The sequence below is a fragment of the Apodemus sylvaticus genome, chromosome 12 (genome assembly GCF_947179515.1).
Source record: "Apodemus sylvaticus chromosome 12, mApoSyl1.1, whole genome shotgun sequence".
NCBI classification, from domain to species: domain Eukaryota; kingdom Metazoa; phylum Chordata; class Mammalia; order Rodentia; family Muridae; genus Apodemus; species Apodemus sylvaticus.
Genome location: NC_067483.1, coordinates 27686153 through 27703662, shown reverse-complemented (window position 1 = coordinate 27703662; position 17510 = coordinate 27686153). Strand labels below are relative to the sequence as shown.

The 17510-nt window shown below is 46.5% G+C and overlaps 1 protein-coding gene across 1 annotated transcript in view; it reads right to left on the bottom strand.

Moving 5' to 3' along the window:
* Positions 1–5932, bottom strand: part of Ccdc93 (coiled-coil domain containing 93) — a 73737-nt gene extending 67805 nt beyond the window's left edge. The window contains exons 1-3 of the mRNA XM_052200003.1: positions 5737–5932; positions 2329–2442; positions 928–1022 (exon numbers count right to left, since the gene is read on the bottom strand). Coding sequence (XP_052055963.1) covers positions 928–1022; positions 2329–2442; positions 5737–5778 — 251 coding nt within the window. The 5' untranslated portion in view covers positions 5779–5932. The remainder of the gene's footprint in view (positions 1–927; positions 1023–2328; positions 2443–5736) is intronic.
* Positions 5933–17510: the final 11578 nt, after the last annotated feature.

Below are 17510 nucleotides of genomic sequence, written 5' to 3'. Positions count from 1 at the left end.
CTACATGATGTTAATGGGTTAAAAGACAGAAGCCTGGGCTGGGGAGATGGCTCAGTGAGTAAAGAGAATATCTTGCAAGCCCAAGGACCTGAGTTGTAATCTTAAGACTCTCTCTCTCTCTCTCTCTCTCTCTCTCACACACACACACACACACACACACCATATTGAATAAAGGGTAGGGAGAGTCAGGCATGTACCACACCACTGTAATCCCAGCACTGGAGTTGTGGGGACAGTCTAGTCCCCTGGTAGTTCCCTGGGGCACGGTGGCCTCACCTATTTGGCAAGTTCCAGGCCAGTGAGAGACATCTTTAAAAGGAGTAGACAGTGCTGGAGGAACAAGAGCTAAGGTCACCTCCTGGCCTACACAGACACACAGACACACACACACACACACACACACACACACACACAACATTAAATACAGCTTTATAGGGAGAGAAATAAGAAGAAAGGTATATATAAACACGTAAGTACCATCTCCACTATAAAGCCCTCCTCCCCCATCTTAGTCAGGGTTTCTATTCCTGCACAAACACCATGACCAAGAAGCAAGTCAGGGAGGAAAGGATTTATTCAGCTTACATTTCCAAATTGTTGTTCATCACCAGAGGTTAGGGCTGGAACTCAAGCAGGTCAGGAAGCAGGAGCTGAAGCAGAGGCCATGGAGGGATGTTCCTTACTGGCTTGCTTCCCCTGGCTTGCTCAGCCTGCTCTCTTATAGAACCCAGGACCACCAGCCCAGGGATGGCATCACCCACAATGGGCCCTCCTCCCACTGATCACTAATTAAGAAAATGCCTTACAGCATTTATTGCTCATGGAGGCACTTCCCCAACCGATAACCCCAGCCTGTGTCTGGTTGACACAAAACCTAATGAAGTACACCTTCATTAGGCTTGTCTGGGGCAAGCCCCAGTAACTTACATTTTCTGACCGATTGTAGAGTTTTCCTGAAAAAGCAAATCCACATCCACGTCAAAGCTGCAAGTGGTGATACACCACGTCATTCCTCCTACCACCTGTAAGAGAGCAGAATGCTGGTTCTCACATGTGTTCATGAGTGTGTGTGCGCGTGTGTGTGTGCACGTGTGCATGTGTGCGTGTGTGCACCCTTGTTTGTCAAGGCAGGGTCTCTCACTGGTCTCCCGCTTGCTGATTTGATGTGGCTGACTGACCAGACAGCCCCATGGGTTTTCCTGTCTCCACGTCCCCAGTGCTGAGACCACAAGTGCTCACCACAACACCCAGATTTTGATATGGATTCTGGGGACTGAACTTAAGTTGACATACAGTGTAACTTTACTGACAGCTCTCTCTGCAGCCCTCCCATACAATGTGTCTGCAGAGGGTGTGTCTCCCCTCCTTCCGCATAGCTAGCACCGACACAGAGCCTTCTGCAGTGGTGGCGCGATGTCCACCCCTATGCTGTCTGCTACAGAAGCTAATGGCCCTGGCTGGTTCCTGAGTATTCATAGTGCTACCAGTGTGACTGAGAGAGCCTATGCATATCTTACTCTGGAGACAGGCCTGGCAAACCAGGAAGTCTCCTGCGGCTGAGAGTTGCCTAGGTGATGGGACTTTCACATAACCCATAGGTCAGATGAGAGAATTGAACTCAGGACCTCTGGAAGAGCAGTCAGTGCTCTTAACCCCTGAGCCATCTCTCCAGGCCCACTTCCTTCCTTCCACCCCCTTCTCTTTCCTTCCCTTCCCTCCCTCCCTCCATCCCTCTCTCTCCCTCTCCCTCTCTCCCTCTGCCTCTCTTTTTCTCTCTCTCTTTCTCTCTCTCTCTCTCTCTTTCTCTCTCTCTTTCTCTCTCTCTCTCTTTCTCTCTTCTCTCTTTCTCTCTTTCTTCCTTCCTTCCTTCCTTCCTTCCTTCCTTCCTTCCTTCCTTCCTTCCTTCCTTCCTTCTTCTTCTTTCTTTCTTTCTTTCTTTCTTTCTTTCTTTCTTTCTTTCTTTCTTTCTTTCTTTCTTTCTTTCTTTCTTTCTTTCCCATGGGTTCTGGGTATCCAAGTCAGGTGTTCATGCTTTCCCAGCAAGCACTTAACTGACTGACTGACAATCTTCCCTACTGGAGAAAATACTCTTTTGCTTGTTTACAGTTTCTAAAATATAGTGCACAGTAACAGAATCCGATCACGCCTACTGACTTATAATTCTCTTTGAACAAGAAATCCGAGTGCATCCCTGAGGAATCTGGACTGGGAGGAATGGAATCATGGGAACAGAGGAAGTAAAAGCACAATCAGTTCATCCTCTGCTACCTTGGTTAACTGTGCAGTCCTTCAAAGAAACAACGTGGTGGCTAGGGAGCTTTCTCTCACCTTGTCAAAAGGAGACAAGCCTTTAATTCTTGCTCTGAAATAGCCAGCGGCAACCAAGAGCTCCAGGATCTCAGCCAGCTTTACATTCTGTTCTTCATCTTCTCTCGTTTCCACCTAGAACAAAAGGGATGTGTGTAACTGGTAACCGCCATCTTGACTGAACGGAAATGAAATACAGCCTTCTGGTGCCAGGGCTGCATCGCCAAGAGTCTGACGACCACATTAGCATGAGGACAAGAGTTCAGATCCTCGGAACCCATGCAAATCCTTGACAGGCATGGTGGCCCACCGGTGAGTGCAGCACTTGGAAAGCAAAGATCACAGGCTAGCTATTCGCAGCTAGACTAGCCCTGCTAGTAAACTCTGGGTTCAATTGAGAAGCCTTGCCTCAGTGAATAAGGTAGAGAAGAACTGAGGAAGACACCCGAGGGAGGTCAACCTCAGGCCTTGACATGTATATATACACACACACACACACATACACACATACACATGTGTATTCAAACACATGTGACCATCCATACTAACAAGCATACAGACATGAATAGACACCACACATGCAAACACACAAACACAGATCAATAAAGTAAGGATCCTTCAAGTATTCTGCCATCATGTGTCATAAAGATACTGCCAAGAAGAGAACAATATATCCCAGAAGGACAATCTCCCACCTCAATTCATGTATACAGCATTCCAACAGGATGCCTATCATTCCCGAATGTAAAACTGTATTTTTGCAATAGAACCAATGAAATAAGTTTTTGCCTTAAGACACTGAATGGGGATGTTTGACTCAAAATTCACTTTACACATTAACTTGCTTACACAGAATGGAAAGGGACCATGGGCTGATACGCAGGAAACGAAAAACCATAAAACCCCACTGCACTGGTTAGTCCAGCACTTGGAAAACAAAGACCACAGGCTAGCTATTCGCAGCTAGACTAGCCCAGCTAGTAAACTCAGAATACTGGAGGCCAGAGAGACGGAGATGGTTTCGTGGTTCAGGGGACATACTGCTCTTCTAGAGGACCCAGGTTCAGTCCCCCAAGCCCACACCAGGCAGCTCACCACCACCTTAACGCATCTCCAGGGTATCTGAGATGCTCTTCTGGTCTTCACAGGGTACCAGAGTCACTTGCACATGTGCACACATGGACATACACACAAGTGAAGGGAAATAAATCCATAACCAGAGCGCTGAAGAAGATGGGTCACTATGAGTCCTTAAACAAAGCCAAACAAGCTCCCATCTGCCCTGCTCCGTAGCTCACAGAAGCTAGAAGGATCTAGCTAGTGTTTTCTTTCATATCCGCACAAGGGGTTTAAAAACTGGAAAACATGAGTTAACTGGGTTAGAGAGACAGTCATTTTGTCTTTTAAGACAGGGTCCCACGTGCCCAGGTCTAGCCTCCATTGTTGTATGTGGACCAAGATCTTGCATTTCTGATTCTCTTGCCTCTCCTGAGCTGAGATTAGGGCACCCCACCCCCACTGTCCACTGTGCTGGGGACAGAACCCAGAGCTCAGGCACATATACAAGCACTTTCCCCTAACCCCTCGTTATTTGGATCTTTTCATACTTGTGCTAAATTTTAGCCTTTCCGTCTTTTATTAAATTTATATCTAATGCACACTATATAATACAGTTGTTGTTTTGTTTTCCCTGTGTTTTTCCTCTTCCTTTTTGAGACAGGGTCTCACTGTGTATGCCCACCTCCCATTTCCCTATCGCCGGCTGGTCCGGAACTCACTATGCAGAGCAAGCTAGCAAAGTGTAACACAGCAGACTCAGCCTCCTGGCAGTCTGAGGAGTCAAACATCCTCACGAAAGTGGTGTGTTTATTACTTTTAGAAAAACTTCCACTAGTTTGAAGGATTTACGGTAGAACTGGAGGCCTACAGAGGATTCCATAGCAGACGACCAAGAAAAGCTTTAAAGATGCAACAACAGCCCAGTGCTCGCCTCACTGACATGAGGATCTGAGTTCAAACTCCAGGACCCATATATGCAAGCCAGACTGTGCACTTGTAATCCCAGGGCCAGAAAGATCCCTGGGGCTCACTGGCCAACCAGCCTAGCCTATTTGGAAAGCTCCAGACCAATGAGAAACTGTCTCAAAGGAGCTTTTCAGCGTTCATGAGGGTGACATGGGAGACTCTATTCTGACCTTCACACATGTTCACATATGCACTTCAACAAAGAGAGAAAGACAGGTAGGAAGGGTGAGAGAGAGGGGAAGGGGGAGGGGAGGGAGGGGGGAGAGGGAGAAGGAGATGTACAGTGGCAAAGAAAATCTGAACTATTACAGCCCAGACCCCATGAAACTTGACCTAATGCAGGGTCACACCAGACCTTCGTCACCTGGACACTGAACACTGTGACTCTGTAATGAGTAGGATAAAGATGAAAACCGAAGGGTTTGTGAGGGGCACAGGGAGGCAAGATCAGCGCAACTGAGTATGAATGGGTACTAGGCACAGTGTCAAAGGCATAGGCACACCTCTGCCCAAGCCTGCCCACGGCCTTAGAAAGGGATCCAGGTGCCCTAGCGGCTTCCCTAATTCTCTCTGGAAACCGGGACTCCCCTCTAAGCTCAGAGCTCTGGGTAAAGGAACTAGAAGGACAACTGGAAATCCCACCGGTTGGAGGGTGGTTGCAGACAACGTGGAAGTCCTGTCTGTCCATAGGCTGACTACTTGACTAAACCATTTCTGGAAAGGTCCTCTCTCCTTAAAACAAGCAGCAGTGTTCCTCCTGTCCCGACACAGGGCGCCACAGGAGAGGGTGTCCTCAACTCTGTCAACACCCCGATGTGCGCAGGGCTCCCAAACTTCCTTCATCCTCCCCAGCCCGTGGGACGGGACGGGGGAGGGGCAGGAGACTACAAGCCAGGTAGGTGGCGTGCCTTCCTGACAAAAGGGAATGAGGGGCTGGCCACCTGGACCCCCGCAGAAGGTGTGCGTCCCAAGGTCACCGCCCTCTGCACACGGGGCGCCAGGACAGTCCCACCGCTCGTCTCGTGACTGCTGGGACTTCTGAGCGCAGCAGCCTTGGCCCGGCGGAGCCAGTCTCGCAACTGAGGGGCCTCCAGACAGCCCGAGACAGGAATTCCCGGGGACCTCGTGATGTGTGAGGTTGCATCGGGGCAGGGATCTGGATGTTTCCTCTGTCCCCAGAGGACCCAGGAACCCTTAAGTTTGCACCCAGCGACACGATGCACCCTGGCACACCGGGGGACCAGTGGGCTGCCCCTCCAGGGTACCTAGAGCCCGCCTTGGGACAGACACACCTGAGCAACCGCAGACAGTGTCCCCGCCACCCCAGGCTGGTCCCTGCCCGCCGCCCGGGGCTCGGCCCTCTCTCCCCAGCAATCCCAGGGTGTCAGGGACAGAGGTCCTCACCTCCGGGAGCCCCTGGCCCTCCGGCCCCTTGGGTAACCCCATGATCCGGATGCGCTGATGTGGAGCCGGAGGGAGCCGGCCCTACAACCGAACTGTGATCCGGGTGGGGTGCAAAGCGGAAACTTCCTTCACAGGAGCTGACACTACCACAGCCGGTCGGAGAACCGTGGCCCCGCGGAGCATGCGCACTAGGGCTGAAGCGAGGAACTACTGCGCCTGCGCAAGGACAGCCAGCACTGCTGGGCGGGGCTGGATCCCGAGTAACCGATCCTCCCCTCAGGGGCGGTGCTGAGCTCAAGATTCCTCTAAAGCTACTTTTTCTTTCTTTTTAAAATGTTTCTCTTTCTTTTTATTTTTCCTTCTTCTGCTTTTTATTTTCTTTCCTTTTCTAAGTTTTTAGTTCTTAAAATGTTTTCTTTTTGTTCCTTTATTTATTTTTTTTTGGAGACAGTGTCTTTCTTAGCCAGCCTGGTTTAGCACTTGCTGTATAGCTAAGGATGACTTTGTACTTTGATCTTCCTGCTTTCCTATCCCATGTACTAAGATTATAGGCATGTGCCACCATGACTAGTTCCTCTTTTTCCCGTTTACAAAATAGCATAAGTTTCCTTACAAAATTTTCATGCATCCTTAGTTTTACTTGAAACCCCACCTTTTCTCTACTATCTCTCCCCCCTGTCCCTTCCCTTCTTAAATCCTTCTACCTCTAGTATTTCTCCTTCAGCTGTTACATTACCAGTGTTCGTTTAACTATTCCCATTATTCTCCCTCAAAATCTTTTTTTTTTTTTTTTTTTTTTTTTTTTTTTGGTCCTCTCCAGGACCACTTTCTAGTTTCTTGGCCTTCAAGGAGCTTCTTAAAAGCTATTTCTCTAGGTCATGAGGATTTATTGCATTCCATCTCCCTTCCTTTCCTTTCCCTGGGTATCTGATACTGTGAGTTTGGTTCTCTCCAAGCCTGGCTTGGCAAGCTCCCAGCTCCGGTACGTTTTGTGCAGCTGAGGTCCGCTTCCGGCCATGGTTAACACACTCTTGTGCCAGCTATTAATATATGGACCTGGGGACAGAAAACCCGAAGAGAGATTATTACGTCTGTCCCTCCTAGTCTCTTCTTATTTCCAGGAAAATTTTGTTTGAGAAGATAAGCCCCACCCCATCTCATCCAGACACTCTTTTTGGAAGATGAATTTTGCAGAATGCAGAGTCCTGTGATCACATACTATTAGCTACTATACCACTTATGTGATGTGCTCCTTGTCTGTCCCAGAGGATAGCAGCTTTACAAAAGGGCTGTCTTTTTCCCACCAGCCCAGCACCTGCTCCAGAACGACTTACCAGCTTATTTTCATTTTGTAAGCAATGGAGACAGAAGTGACATGAAGTTTTTTGTGGTAGGGGAGATCTTTACTGAAGCAGGAGGTAGAAGACTGTAAAAACATAACACTTCTTGCGATCGAAGAGGTTTTGTGTCTGCCTTCCTTCCTCGTAATATCTCTGATAACTTTTGACTTTTTTTTAGTTGTATTTATTTTATTTTAGGTGTATGACTGTTGTGCCTGTCTGTATGCCTACACACCACGTGCATGTCTCCTACTTGACGAAGTTGGAAGGTATGAGGTCCACTGGAACCTGAGTGACAGATACTTATGAGCTACCTCATGGCCACTGGAAATCAAACCTATGTCCTCTGTAAGAATAGGAGGGGCTCTTAACCACCAAGTCATCTCTCCAGGTCCTATGATAGCTATTCTTGGTTGTCAACTTGACTACATCTGTGCTTAGTCAATGTTTCATTGCTATGAAGAGATACCATGACTAGGGTAACTTTTATCAAGGACAGCATTTCATTGGGGCTGGCTTACAGTTTCAGGGGTTTAGTCCACTATCATCATGGCAGGAAGCATGGAAGCAAGCAGGCAGACTTGGTCCTGGAGAAGCCAAGAGGTCTACATTTTCATTCGTAGGCAGCAGAAAGAGACTGCGTGCCACACCGCCCGCGTGTAGCTTGAACATGGGAGACCCCAAAGCCTGCCTCTACCGTGTCACACTTCCTCCAACAAGGCCACACCTGTGGCAACATCTCCTAATAGTATCACTCCCTGTGGTCAAGTATTCAAAGAAATGAATCCATAGGGCCATTCCTATTCAAACCACCACAGCCTGGAGTGACCTACAATCCAGAAATGGAAAGCACACCTGTGAGAGAGTTTCCACCTGGTCTGAAGTGGCTGAATCCACTTCTAGTCCAGACCTTTAAGGCAGGAAGACACAGACCTTGACCTGGATCTTGAGGCAGGAAGACACACCTTTAATACGGGCCACACCTGCTGCTGGAAGTCTATATAAAGATGTAGAACAAGGAAGAATTTTGCTCTTTGCCTACTTGTTCTCTCGCTGTGCTAACACACAGCCTTCACTGGCATTAGAACCTACTCTGGGACAACAGCATATACTGAAGGCTGGCCAAGACATCCAGCCTTGTGGAACTGAGCAATATCTGGATTCTTGAACTTTCTGTTCACAGCCAGCCATTGTTGGATTAGCTGGGCTTCAGCCTGTGAGTTATTCCAATAAATCCAATGAGTCCACACAGAGACATTAATTCTACGAGTTCTGTTACTCTAGGGAGCCCCGAGTGATACAGCTCCTACTCCTGAAGTCTTAAAAAACTGATACTGTTGGTATTCTGTCTAAGCTTCAACCCACACTTACCTGGCAACAGCCAGGTATGCCCTGCCCCAAAGACCTGACCCACTCTCTCTCTCTCTTTGCTCTCTCTCTCTCATCAAACTCTCACCTCTCTGCCCCTTGGGCTCTCCTCCCCTCCCCCCTCTCTCCACGTAGTCATGGCCGGCCTCCACTTCTCTATTTTCTTCTTCTTCTTCTTCTTCTTCTTCTTCTTCTTCTTCTTCTTCTTCTTCTTCTTCTCTCTCTCTCTCTCTCTCTCTCTCTCTCTCTCTCTCTCTCTCTCTCTCTCTCTAACTCCCATTCTCTGCCCTGAATAAACTCTATTCTATACCATGTCTGTGTGTGTGTGTGTGTGTGTGTGGAAGAGGTGCTTGGGCATGGACCCGCCTAGGCACCCCCTTCCCCCACACCACCTAAACCCCCCTTCTCTCCTTTTAAGCCCCCTTCAGATACGAAGTCAATGTTTGTCCTTGGAGAACTTTGCACTTTGTACTTAGGGTTTTATCCAAACAGAAGATTGGCTTCTCTGCATGCAGAGCACACAAGTGGCGGGAAGAGCCTCAAGAACTTCATGCCCTGACTAAAGACTGAACCCGAGCTGTAATGTGATTGTTTTGAAAGCATGAAGATCTGAGGATGATTCTCACAATCCAGTGGAAAATTCCAGGAGTGGTGGAGGTGTGCTTTTATTCCCCTGCTGGGGAGGCAGAGACAGGTTGACCCTGGGCTTTTCTAACCAACCAGTACGGGCTCAGCAGTGAGCTCCAGGTGAACCCAAAACAAGAGGAAGCTTCTGGAGTCCCCAGACAACAGGAGAAATCTGAATATGCAAAGCTGAGAAGCTAGCGAGCTCTCCCCCTGAGTTGGAGCTCTTGTTCTCACATGGTAAAACTCATTTCTAAAGTGCCCGTCTGTAACTCTCCAAAGATCTTATTTTTATAACCCCCCAAACTGTCCATCACTGACTTGGTATATATTGAGAATTGTAGCCATGTGGGGTCAAATATGGACCGCTGCCTCAGGACAGGTAAGCTTAAATACCTGGTTATAAAGTAGCCTGTGCCAAAAGCTTCAAGAACAGGATTCAGGGAGTTGATGATACGGGTCCCCTGTCATCAATTTGTAAATGCCTTCATAATGTTTCAGATAAAAATAAAACGTGCTATGTATCTCTGTGTGGGGTTGAGTACGTGAGTGTAGCTGTCCTTGAAGTCCAGAAGAAAGGATCAAAACCCTTGGAGTTAGAGTGACAAGTGTTTGTGCTCTGCCAACTACTGAGAGCCAGTTTTCTAGCCATCCTTTCCAAAGTTTTAAGTAAACAGGAGCAGCTGACTTTATTATTTGACTCTCCCTGTGCAGTGTTTTCTGTCTTGAGTTCCTGCCCTGACTTTCCTTCATGATGGGCTATAAGCTGTAAAATGGAATAAACCCTTTCCTCCCCAAGATGATGTTTATCACAGAAAACTGGGACTCTGTGTGTGTATGTGGGTGTACATGAAGGCCAGAAGAGGAGTTCCAAGCAATTATGAGCCTTCTAACATGGATTCTAGAAACAGAATGAGTCATCTGGAAGAACAACAAGTGCTCTTAAGGACTAAGCCATCTATCTCTCCAGGCCTCCAGGCTTCCTCCTCCTCCTCCTCCTCCTCCTCCTCCTCCTCCTCCTCCTCCTCCTCCTCTTCCTCCTCCTCCTCCTCCTCTTCCTCCTCCTCCTCCTCTTCCTCCTCCTCCTCCTCCTCCTCCTCCTCTTCCTCCTCCTCCTCCTCCTCTTCCTCCTCTTCCTCCTCTTCCTCCTCCTCCTCCTCCTCCTCCTCCTCCTCCTCCTCCTCCTCCTCCTCCTCTTCCTCTAAACTTAGGTTCTGGGGATCAAGCTCAGTCCCCACACTTGCAAGGCAAGCACTTTACTCACTGAGCTGTCATTACCATCTCTTCTTCCTGAAAGTTCTTAACTGAATGCTGTTCTTAAGTGGTAAAGCTTTTACACTTGTGCAACATTACATTCTATATTTAGCATGACTTGCCTTGTTTTCTGTTTTTTTTTCTATGAGGGATTGACTGTAGAGCATTGCACAAGTTAGACCAGCACTCTACCATTGAACTATTTCCCAACCTTCTTTTCTCTTTTTATTTTGAGATAGGACCTCACTAACTTGCCCAGGGTAGTGATGAACTCACTCTGTAATTCAAGTTGGCCCTGAACTTGCAATCCTCCTGTACCAGACTCCTGAGTAGCTAGAATCAGAGTCCTATGCCACCAAGGCTGGCAGCATGTGACATTTCTACAGTGAAAAGGTAGAGGCATGACAGGACATGACAAGATGATTTAAACCAGTGATTCTCAACCTTCCTAATGCTGCAGCCCTTTAATACAGTTCCTCATGTTGTGGTGATCCCAACCATAAAGTTATTTCATTGCTGCTTCATAACTAATTTTGCTATTGTTATGAATCATAATGTAAATATCTGATATTCAGGATAGTTGAAATGCAACTCCCAAAGGGACATGACCCACAGGTTGCATACCTCTGGTTTAAACCCTCTGTCTTCTGGACTGAAGATAAAATAACCCAACATCCACCCCCAACACACACACACACACACACACACACACACACACACACACACACACACTGCTGAGTTCCTCTAGCACATTCTCTAAACAAAGAATAGTTTTATTAGCAAATTCCAATAATTTTCACAAACATACTCTATTAGCTTAGCTTTATTTAAAATGATTTGACAAGGACCCAGTTCCATAGCAGTGAATAAGCATGTTGGGAAATATCTGCTGTGCTCTCTGTCTCCTAATGAAAACACTTCAACATCCTTTGTCTCCTGAAGAAAGTGATACTTAACATTTTATCAGCATTTCCTCTGATGGCAGAGCAAGTGGATTTGTGTGTGTACATGTGTGCACGCACGCGTGAGCAAGTTGGTGTAAGTGCAGGTGCATGTGTATGCATAAGTGTGTAAGAAGTATGAAGCCAGAAGTCAAGCTCAAGTCTTACTCCTTAAGAGCCTACCCCTTGACTCTCGAGACAGGGTCTCTCATGGCCCTGGGCTTGGCTGGTCAGTGAACCCCAGGGATCCACACCTGTCTCCAGCCCCCAGCAGCTGGTTTTGTAAATGCATGCTAATAAATGGACTTTTCATGTGGGTGATGGGGATTGAACTGGGTCCTTCCTTGTGCTTGTGCAGTAAGTAATCACTTTACCAACTGCGAGTTACCTCCCCAGTCTACAAGTGGATTTTTAAGTCTTCCCAGGTGATTCCAGGGAATGGCGAATTTGACAAGAATCTGTGCCAGAAGTTGTTCTTGGTGTTAGAGTTATTAGAGCCAACACACTAGACAAGATAATTACTGAGGGAAATTAAGCATGTAAATTAATAAGATAATGTCTGGTAGAAATAAATGCTATTAAGGGACGAAAACCTGCTGTAATGGGTTGGGAAATAGTCTAAGGACAGAATCGGGAAGAGGCTGAGATGCAATTCTCTCATGCTATCTCATGGAGACGTAAAGCCCAAGAAGGTGTCATAAGGAAACCCCAGAGAAAACATCTCAGAGGTAGGGAACTTGGTGTGTACAGCGTAGCCTTCCCTGGACCCTGCAAATCCCATCTCAGACAGAGCTCATTCCTTGCCTGTTTCTAGGGACAAGCTGACCAGCCAAGGCTTCAGCAGCAGGGCCTGAGTGTAACGATCGCTGATGTAGCCCCAAGGTGAGGTGATCTGCAGTGGAAGTTCTGGAGAATGGGGATCGAAGTTGTGGGGCCTGAGGGTAGAATTGCAACAGCGGCTTGTCAAATATACAAGAACGGCGAACACATCATTGGCTGTGAGACTTTCAGTGTGTGTGTGTGTGTGTGTGTATGTGGGTGCACACGCGCGCGCGCATGTGTGTGTTTTACATATATATATACAGAGAGATAGAATAGAGTGCACAGGGTTTTGTGGTTGTTGTTGTTGTTGGACAGGTCATTGGCACAGTGATATTCCATGTGCTAGACTTACTCACCCAACATCCATGAAATTCTTTTTATTTTATTTTATTTTTATTAGATATTTGCTTTATTTATATTTCAAATGTAAATTTCCCTTTCCTTGTTACCCCTCCGAAAACTCCCTATCCCATCCGCCCTCCCCCTGCTTACCAACCTCCCTCCCACTTCCCTGTCCTGGCATTCTCCTACACTAGGGCATCGAGCCTTCACAGGACCAATGGCCTCTCTTCTCATTGATGTCTGAAAAGGCCATCCTCTGCTACATACGTAGCTGGAGCCATGGGTCCCTCCATGTGTACCCTTTGGTAGAATGCACAGTTTTATATATGTATACATATAACATATACATGTATATTATGCACATGTTTAATGTATATACAGTTATATGTATACATGTATATGTAGCTGTGCATATATCTATTATAATACTTGTGTGTGTGTGTGTTTGTATGTGTGTGTACACACGTGTGGAGCCAGAACAGGTCAACACAAGCTGTCTTCCTTGATTGCTCCCTATTTTACTTCTGCTTTTGGAAAAGGGTTCCTCACTGAAAGTGAAGTTCATTACTTTGCCGAGCTGGCAGCCCAGTGAGTCGCCGGGAGCCACCTGTATTTGCTCCCACAGCTTCGGGTTAGTCTTATACCGCTGTGCCCAGATTTTTGGGACTACAGTGATCTGGACTCAAGCCATTGTGCTTACTCAGCAAGCCCTTGACTGGCAGAAACATCTCCTGGGTCCCTGCTGTTTTTTTATGACTTCTGTACATGACAATGTTAAACTAAGGGAAAAAAACAGAATTCATATAAAGTTCTCTAATAAAGGACTGGTTAAACACAGTTATTTTCATTGGTGGAACATGGTGTTGTTGGTGAAAATGTGTACTTAGGAATGAAAGAAGAGGGTGAGATTGGGAGTTATATCAATATTAACAATGTCTCCCTGTCCAAGAAGGAAAAAAAAAAACCACATTTAAACACCTAAAAGACAAGCTGGCAGAGGAATGTTCATTGAATGTGGCAAGACTTACAAACAAGGAGGGAAAATTGAAGAGAAACACAAGCGTGAGGCTTGACTAGAGAATTATCAAGGAAATGGCCACTAAACAGATAAGAACATTTCAGCATCGTTTTAAAAAGTCAACGTGAAGTATCCTTCCTGCATGGAAAAAACACTGTTTAACACGGCTGAACCAGTGCAAGTTCTGGTAGATCACTGATCATTGAGTTGTCCGAACAGTGACTTGGCAGGAAGGTGACTTGGCAACTCTGCTCACCAAGTGTGGTGGTTTGAATATGCTTGGCCCAGGGAGTGACACTATTAGGAGGTGTGGCCTTGTCACTCTAGGCATGGACTTTAAGACCCTCATCCTCGCTGCCTGGAAGCCAGTCTTCTCCTAGCTGCCTTCAGAACAGGAAGTAGAACTCTCAGCTCCTCCAGCCTCACACCTGCCAGAGCACAGCCATGTTCCTTATGCCTTGATGATAATGGACTGAACCTCTAAACCTGCAAGCTAGCCCCAATCCCAATAAAATATTTCCTTTATAAGAGTTGCCTTGGTCATGGTGTCTCTTCATAACACCACCCTCTAAGAGACCAAGTATCCCTTCAGTGACTATCATGACTTCACCAGCACTCAAGGAGCAGCTGGAATTTTCACAGGGTTCTAAGTTACTGTGTTAAAACTCTGAATGGAACAACATAGAGGAGGAAAGGACCTTGGTGTATAGTCCATTGTTGAAGGAAGTTAAAGCAAGAACTCAAGCAGGAAACTAGAGGCAGGAACTGTGGAAGAATGCTTTGTGTTGCCCTGCTTTCTGACCCATTCAGAGGCTCATGCTCAAGCTTTCTTACATAGCTCAGGAGGACCTGTCTAGGGATGGCACTGCCCACAGTGGGCTGGCTCCTCCTGTCCCAATTAACAAACCAGACAGGGCCCCAAACACATCCACACAGGCCAGTGTGACTGAGGCAACTCTTCATTTAAGATTCCCTCTTAGTAGATGACTCTAGATGTGTCAGGTTGACTGTTAAAAACTAACCAGGATGCTCAGTGACTTAATTCCTTAGGGATGCTATATCAAAATGCCAGAGGTGGTTTACAAAGTACAAAAATCCAGTGCTAGGGATTGGAGAGATGGCTCAATGCTCAAGACAGCTTGAAAAGGATCTGAGTTTGGTTCTGAGCACCCATCCTGGACAGCTCACACCACCAATAACTTCAAATGAAGGGGATGTTATACCCCTTTCTTGCCCCTGCAGGCTCCCACATGAAGGTGTATATATATATATATATATATATATATATATATATACACTCACATACACACACACACACACTTTCACACTCACACACACGCACACACACACACACACACCTTTTTTAAAAATTGGTTGCAGGAAATTCAGGAAACTGAGCAGTCTGAGACCAAGACAATGGCAGACAAAGTCAGTATTTTCTCACAGATGCTGTCTTCTCATTGTCATTCACATGGTAGAGGGGTTAAGAGACATCTTCAGGGTCGTTTATAAGGATAGATTCCTAATTGTTTCCTAAAAGTCATGCCTCCTAATAATACTAGCCCCAGGAACCCGCCTGTCTCCATGTCCTGAGCACCGTGATCACAAATACAAATACAGCTCCCACCTTGTCTACGTGGGTGCGAGGACTGAACTCTGATCCTCGTGCTTGTGTGTCAAGAACTTCGGTGACTAAGCCACACTCACGGCTTGTAATTGGAGTTTTACTTACTTCTGTTTTTTTAAAGACAGGCTAACATTCCAACCTACATATTCTAGGATGATAAGAACACTAACTTCACATTGCCAACATTTTATACCCAGCTGCCATAGATTTCAAACGTCTGACCTTAACATTAGATCATGAGACATTCTTTAAACAGAAAAAAAAATGTGGGAAGAAATGAAATTTTACAGGCTTGGGCTAAGCATTAGGAACCACTATACATTTCCTCACTGTGCACATGTGTACTACCAGCCACAGGAACTCACCCAGGCAGCCACAGCTTAGGTCTTCAATTGAACATTGGTTGGGACCTGAGAATGAAGTTCAACCAAGGATCAGACCATTGAGTGGACTTCAGTGTTTGTCATTAACATTGAAGTCGGGAAACTTCAAAGTGTCATTATCATAGCATAAGGGCCAGCAAGACTACTCAGTGGATAAACACACTTGCTGCAGTGGTTTGAATAGGTTCGGACCCCCATAGATTCATGTGTTTGAATTCATGGGCCATACGAAGGTGCACTGTTAGGAGGTGTGGCCTTGTTGGAGTGGGTGTGGCTTTGTTGGAGGAAGTGTGTCACTGTGGAGGGTGGGCTTTCAGGTCTCTTATGCTCAAGCTCCACCCAGTATGGAATCTACTGCTGCTTTCTGATCAAGATGTGGAACTCCAGCACCATGTCTACCTGCATACTGCCATGCTTCCCACCATGGTGCTAATGGACTAAACTTCTGAAACTATAAGCCACCCACAGTTAAGAGTTGCTGTAGTCATGGTGTCTCTTCACAGCAATGAAACCAGAACTAAGACACTTGCTGTCCAGTCTTCTTGCTGCCAAGCCTTAGGACACGAGTTCAATACCCAGGCTCACGTGGCAGAAGAGAACTGATGCTCACAACTTGTCCAATGACCTCCCACGCTCAACACGGAATGTGGTACACACATGTATACAAAATAAATAAAATGCAATATAATGTTATAAAAATTACCATCAAATAACCTAATACAGAATTATCCCCTCACAAGACATAAGCACCCAGACCTTCCCAGAATGGGCACTGGATATGGAAAGGGGCAACATAGAGCTGTAAAGCAAACACTCAGCAAAGAACCTTGTGGGAAATGGCTCAGTGACATGCCAAAATAAGAGCCACGGTGATATGTTGGAAAGTGGGAGGAAAACTAGAAGGAGAGATGATTGGAAATGGTAGTCAGTGAAGTTTCTCTAAGGACTCAATGTTCAAGACCTGAAGACTTAGGCCAGAGAGACGGCTCACTAGGTAAAGGCCTTTCTGCTAAACCTGACAGCATGAGGTCCCGTTCCAGGACACACATAGTAGAAGAGAACTATGCTACTTGTTCCCTGACCTCCACATACATGCACTTACCGTAGCATGAGCACGAACACGCCAACCCACTCCTACACTAAATAAATGCAAGTTTTCAAAAGAGGCCTGAGGATTAATGAGGGTCACACTTAGTGGAGAAAGCACTTCTAGCCAAGGGACAGTGGATGGACAGGCTGGGAAGAGCTTATGACCAGGAGACAAAAAGGGGCCTCAAGGACCAGGTCAGCCAAAGGAAGGGAGCTTGGATTCTCTCAAGGCACCATTTTGGCTCAGTGGCTAAAGGAAGGCGTTTGCTGTCAAGCATGACAAGCCTGACCTCCAGGACCTGCATGGTGGTAGGAGAGAGTTTTCCTGCAAGTTGTCCTCTGACCTCCCCAGGCATGCCAAGGCACACATGCAAAATAAATAAAATGTAAAATCTAAAAGATCAGAAAGATTAAGTCTCTTTGTCTGGGTCTCTGTGGCTGTGAAGAGATACCAGGACAGACAGATGTGGTTCTGAAGAAGGAGCTGAGAGTTCTATATCTGGCTCGGTAGATAGCATGAAGAGAGAGACGCATTGGGCCTGGCTTGGTCATTTAAAACCCCAGAGCCCACCCACAATGACATATTTCCTCCTACAAGGCCACACCTCTTTTTTTTTTTTTTAAGATTTATTTATTTATTTTATGTATGGGAATACACAGTTGCTGTGTTCAGATACACCAGAAGAGGGCAGCTGATCTCATTACACATGGTTGTGAGCCACCATGTGGTTGCTGGGATTTGAACTCAGGACCTTCAGAAGAGCAGTTGGTGCTCTTTACCGCTGAGCCACTCCTTAAGCATTCAAGTCTGAGTCTATGGGTTCCATTCTTATTCAAACTACTAGATTCCACTCGCTGGCCCCCATAGGTTTGTAACCATATCATAATGCAGAAATTCATTCAGTTCAGTGTCAAAGGGCCCCACTAGTTTATCGGTCTCAATTTGATTAAAAGTTCAAAGTCCAA